This window comes from Salvelinus sp. IW2-2015, linkage group LG33 (genome assembly GCF_002910315.2).
Source record: "Salvelinus sp. IW2-2015 linkage group LG33, ASM291031v2, whole genome shotgun sequence".
Lineage (NCBI taxonomy): Eukaryota > Metazoa > Chordata > Actinopteri > Salmoniformes > Salmonidae > Salvelinus > Salvelinus sp. IW2-2015.
The window spans coordinates 4,051,982-4,057,981 of NC_036872.1; the positions used below are offsets into that span (position 1 = coordinate 4,051,982).

The 6,000-nt window shown below is 47.6% G+C and overlaps 1 protein-coding gene across 9 annotated transcripts in view; it reads right to left on the minus strand.

Moving 5' to 3' along the window:
• arb2a (ARB2 cotranscriptional regulator A) overlaps positions 1 to 6,000 on the minus strand; it is a 197,394-nt gene that overhangs the window by 185,527 nt on the left and 5,867 nt on the right. For all 9 annotated transcript variants that reach the window (XM_023978239.2, XM_023978245.2, XM_023978237.2 and 6 more), the window contains exon 4: positions 5,173 to 5,273. In XM_023978239.2, the coding sequence (XP_023834007.1) occupies positions 5,173 to 5,273 (101 nt within the window). The remainder of the gene's footprint in view (positions 1 to 5,172; positions 5,274 to 6,000) is intronic.

Below are 6,000 nucleotides of genomic sequence, written 5' to 3' on the forward strand. Positions count from 1 at the left end.
GGGCCCGGCCCAAGTCCTAATGAATAAAAATGAAGATCTTGTCAAATGATGAAGTGACAGGTTCATTTGCAGCCCTGTGATTCTGTGTGAACAAGCAGAGAAAGGAGAGAGAGCAAGAGGGATAGAGTGAGAGAGAGAGAAAAAGATAGAAGGCTGCCACCTGTCTGCCGAAACGAATACAGCCGCTGCCTCGTCCTCACATCAAACCGAGCTTCCTCTCTTTAGTTTCATATATTCATAAAAACATGACCGAAAGAAAGACAGCCCAAAATCACAGGCATGGAATTGATGATAAAAGCACCCAGGGAGATTAGATGCAGACAGTTGCGTTCGGAACCAAATAGGGGAAGAAGAGGGGAGGGAAAAAAACAGAGCTTCTCCCACAAAGGGGCTGCGGTATCAAACGGGCGTGGAGCAGCCTCGAGCTAGCGTCTGCTGGGTTACCAGCCTGATCTCTGCTCAGTGTGTGTGTGTGTGTGTGTGTGTGTGTGTCTGCCTTAGCTCTGCTGCCCCCTGGTCCTCGAGGTTGACATTAAGATGGGCCGGTCTGACCACAGCTGATAATCACTGCCTCCTTCAGGCCATCACTGCTACGCTTTTGATCAACGAGAGAGAAATACAGAACAAGAGGGAGAGGGAAAGAGGGAAGGTCGGGTTGTTTTATTTTTACCAATCCCCCTGCCACCCCTTCACCATCAACCAAACACAACAATACATAGAAACACACACACACACACACACTGGCGTAGCAGCTCATCAGCCAGTCACAAAGCATAGACGACCGATCACTGTCCCTGCATCTTACATTTACATGGCTGCCTTTTGATCAACCTGGTCTCATAGCGTCTCGTATTATTCTGTACGTAAATCTGAGACATGCCATTTAGTGTGATTCGTATGGTATGTATTCATTTGTGGTGGTCCAGCACCCATTTCGGCATGATATATTACAAGTTACAATTTGTATTAGATGTTATGAATACACAACATGCATAATATGTTACGAATTTGAAAAAACGTATAATATGTTACGAATTCTAGCTCGGTGGCTAACGTTAGATAGCTGGCTAAGGTTAGCCAGGCTAGTGATTTGGATTAAGGTTAGGGTTAAATTTAGGAGTTAGGTTAAAAGTTTATGTTTAGGGTTAGCTAAAAGGGTTAAGATTAGGGTTAGCTGACATGCTCAGTAGCCGCAAAAAGCTAAAAAAGTAGTAAGCAGTTGAAAAGTTGCTAAAGTTGTTTGTGCTGCGTAAAACCAGTCATTACGCAGACAATACAGTTTAAGCCTACTAGCCTATCTACAGTACAGCTATATATAGCCTATTTATATGACACATTGGAACTCGGACTCCACGCTCTCGGGTCTGTCTGTCTCATCACTAGGGCCGGCACTCCGACGAGAGGAACTATCACTATTCTCTGAGGGGAGGAAGAAGGAGCAAGGCCACTGTCGGGCCCGGGGCAGTGAGGTCTCAGTCAGGACTGGGAGCCTGTTTGCGCTAGCTGCTGCACAAGGCCAACTAGCTTCCGCCTGTCATGGTGTTCCGTCAGTCGAGGGCTAGGTGGTAGCTTTGCTGCTCTGCTGTAATTTGGCACGAGCTTGATCAGACACAGCTTTTTGGAGGCGGTTTTGTGCGACACTTGGTATTGCCTTTTTGTTTATCCATCCTGAACCACTCACTTACTCTCCACCTGAATCCGAACTGATTCACCTAACTTCTTTGAACGTGACAGCCAATTTGGTGAGGAGTCCGAGGCGGGCTGCCGCCTGCGCTGCCGAGAAATTAGACGCGTGACAACTACAATGTCTGTCTGACTCACCTACTACTATGTAGATTGGACAAACACGTCACTTGCTACATGTGGAAATGTTTAATTATTTGTGAGATGACGAGCGCCTTGGATCCCCCGTTTCAGCTATGCAAGTGCACACACGCAAGACATGCACCCCTATACACACACACACACATACACAGTAAGTTAATGCCTCCATCTCTCTCTGTTTTCCCATCAATATCAACACCAGGACAGAACGGGTGAGGCTGAGGGGAAGGGGATCGCTGATGGGCTACAACTAGCTTCAGTTCACTACCAGGTTGTGGTTCATTCAACGGTCAAATAAAATACAWCTCCTTTCAAACAACGATCAGCACTAAATCACAATCGGAATATAACTAGCATACCGTCCCCRGCCGTGCCTATGTGRGTAGAGTAGCCTGGCGCTGCGTAGCGATGCTGCCTGGGTTCCTGTCGTACTAATGGAGATGTCAGAGCGGGGATGCTCTTGCCCCTGTTCCCTGGCCGATGGAGGCTTTTTGATGCATTAGGTTTAATCTGGCTGACAACATGTAGAGAAGACCAGGGCTTTCACACACACCACTCACACAGATACCAGAACAAACAGCCTTTTAATCGCTGCACAAGGTCTTATCCAAACAGGGAGAACAGATGTGACGCTTCTGCCGCTCACATCCACGCACGCACGCACACACCCACACACACGTATCCACAGGGATCGACACAATAGCAGTTTATTCAACAAACAGCACCTTAAATTATTGGCATCGTGAGGCTGGTATTCAGAGGTTTTCAGACAACTCAATTCAATATGCTAATTCACCACAAACTGGGACATCATAAAAAAAACGTTAATGTAGAGTACAGTGAAGGATTTGTGCTCCTTGGAAAGATCTTCGCATTGAGCTGTAAAATATATAAATAAAATGAGAATACTTATTAAAATCTGGGCCCACAATGCAATGCCCCTTCATTCAACCCCAGCTGCGAATCTTTCCTCCACGCCGGCCATCGAGACGTCGTCCACCCATTCAGACGAGGCTGAAGTGCAAATTGGACATCTGGTGCTGTGATGCCTCTCACAATGTGGCCGCCATTTCTCCCTAGCGCTGCGCTGTCATAGCTAGCTCTGCTCGCAAGACTGGCAGGGCCACAGAAGAGAGGTAGGGAGGGAGAGCGAGAGACACAGAGGCAGAGAGCAACAGAGAGAGACAGATAGAGGGAGCGAGAGAGAGAGAAACAGAGAGACAGAGAGAGAAACACAGACACAGGGAGCAACAGAGAGAGACAGACAGAGCGACAGAGAGAGAGAAACACAGAGACAGAGAGCAACAGAGAGAGACAGATAGAGGGAGCGAGAGAGAGAGAAACAGAGAGAGACAGAGAGAGAGAAACACAGACACAGGGAGCAACAGAGAGAGACAGATAGAGAGAGACAGATAGAGGGAGCGAGAGAGAGAGAGAAACAGAGAGAGACAGAGAGCGAGAGAGATAAGAGACAGAGCGACAGAGAGAGAGAAACACAGAGACAGAGAGCAACAGGGAGAGACAGAGAGAGCGAGGGAGAGACAGAAAGAGAGAGATGACGCTGGCCCCCACCCATGCGGGTTGGGTGGGCGCTCTCTTGCTCATACACCCCCAACCCCAGGGACAGTCATGGAAGGGCATAGCATCTCCTTGCTTCCCTGTCCACCCCTGCACAATGCATATTGGGTAGTGCACCCACTCCAGGGCGATTGGTTGATCGAGGGCATGCATGCTTCAGGACGGCCATTGTTGTGAACGAGGGCTCTCAGCTGCCGGATATTTTTTTGCGCTCACATCTAAACCTTGAATTACCCAGGCCTGATCACACACACAGACACAGACAGGAGTCCTAACCAACAATAGCCACGCAACTCTCTGTAACTCTACTCCGATATCTCGTTATCACACGCTAGCTTCACCAATCGGCAAAGCCTTTACGTTCCCAATGAACGAGACGCCGCCTCTTTTGAACCACAGAACGTCAATACCATATTAGCTCCTTAACGAGTTAACTAAGCGTCTGGGCCTGCGTCTGATGTCCGAGTTCAGGAAGTTTAAACGACTGCGTTCTCGGGACGACTCCAATCCGCGCGACCAAAATGTTTGCTTCCAGCGTTTCAGACGCTGGCGAGATACCAGCAGGAGAAAGGGAGCTTTCAACAAAAGGATAGTTCACAAAGGACGTACCTGGATTAGAAATTAAAACACACAGGTAATCCCACCAAAGAGTCCATCTTTCGCTTTGAACTTGAAAGAACGCGGGGAACAATTAAAAGCAAAATAGCGGGGTTGCGAATGAAACAAAAGATTTACCAAAGAAAAGCATTGGTTCGGGATTAGCTCATGCATATTGCACGGCTTGAGATGGAAGTGAACGCAAAGTGAACTTTTGGGTGAGGTGTGACAGCGTGATGGGTACATCGCACGTCAGTCAGTGCGTCGGTCCCGTCCGTCTGTCAGGGGCTAACCGAACCTTCAGGCTGGTAATCCTGACAAGCGGATATCAAATACAATTGTATTGGTCACTTACACATCTTTAGCAGACGTTATTGCGGGTGTGGCGATATACAGTATGTAGGCCTACATAGTGTGACATATGAGCTCTGTGTAGCTGCGTCTCCATATACCAGCATACTTACCAAAGCTGTATGATATATATACACACACACACACACACACACACACACACGCCTGCTAGAGCAGTGAAAGTGTCTAGGGCCTGGTGGTATTAAGGGTGTTTTGAATGTGAAGGTGTAAACAGCACGACCGCTGAGCCAGTTATAAATCAGGGCTTGATCACTCAAAACACAACACACACACATACTAAGACGGTCGTCCGCCACTGCTGCCAAGGAGGATCCACCACGTCCTGCCAACCACCGTGCCCACAAACACACGTCACTCTCAAGAGATGTGCCAGGCAGAGACAGAACACATTATGCATAGAGGCCCTTAGCAGACAACTCCGAGAAATAAAAGAACACACACAGTCATGTGACATGGTGTGTGTGTGCGCACGCGCGGTGCGTGTGTGTTCAATACCGCTCTAAATCAAATGAAAGAGTTATTCAATCTGGGGAGCACAGATAGAAAAAAAAATAATCCTCATCAAAGTTTGCCCTTAATAATACAATTTGGTAGGATCTATTCTCTCATTTACTTATTCAAATTCAGGGATCCTTTCCTCTTTTGTCTTGTTATAATGAACTTCCTAACCTAGAGTAAAACCGACATTTTTCCGTACAAAAGACAAAAGGACTATAGTAATGCAAAAGTAGAAATGACAATATAACGCATGCCCTGATGATTGATAGACAGAGTTAGAGGGGGATGACGAACAGTACCTACCTCTCCCAGGGCCTCGTAGCGTTTCTGGTTCCACCTGTGGAGGTCCTCCCGGGCGTTGAACACATACGCCTCGCCCGTCGTGGTGTGCCTCAACCTGCCCTCTGATAGGTACAGACAGAAACGCATACAGACACACAGACAGACAAAGACAGACGGAGAGACATACAGACAGACAGAAACCGACAGACAAAGACAGACAGAAACCGACAGGTAGATAGACAACGATAGACAGAAAGACAGACAGACCGAGAGAAAGATGGAAGGACAGACAGAAACAAAGTTAATCAAGGCCAATCATTGAGACTGATTGAAACCCTCTCCAGGGGGAGTAGTGGGGAAACTTCTTTCAGTATCTCAAGTAGTTTTGTGGCAGGGTAGGGGTCAATCTAGCAAACAAATTGAAACATAATTTACAAATTGAAAAATCCTCAGAGAAAATAGCAAGCAGTTTCAAATTCATGGGCTGAATATCAATCAATTGCAGTAGCCATTCAAAATGGAACTGACCTCAACTATAAGCGTTCAACTGCGGTTGGGACGTGCGTGGCAGAAGGGTCTGGAAGGATAACGATGGACCAATTCCTCAGGTTCCCGAAAGTAAGAGAAAACTAACCGCTGTTCAAACCGACTGCCGCTTAATTACGGCAGGAAAGCTAATGATAGTGTGAGGAGTGGAGCAGCGGTAAGAGGGGACATGCTGAAGCAGTTCCGCCCTGTCGAAAGAAGCAAACTAGCTTTGACCTTCAGTTCAGACGGAGGCCTTGCTTTTCTGCGCCTCTCTCCCTTCACGCAATTAAAAGCGTTGTGGCTTCGGCCCCCCCCCCCCCC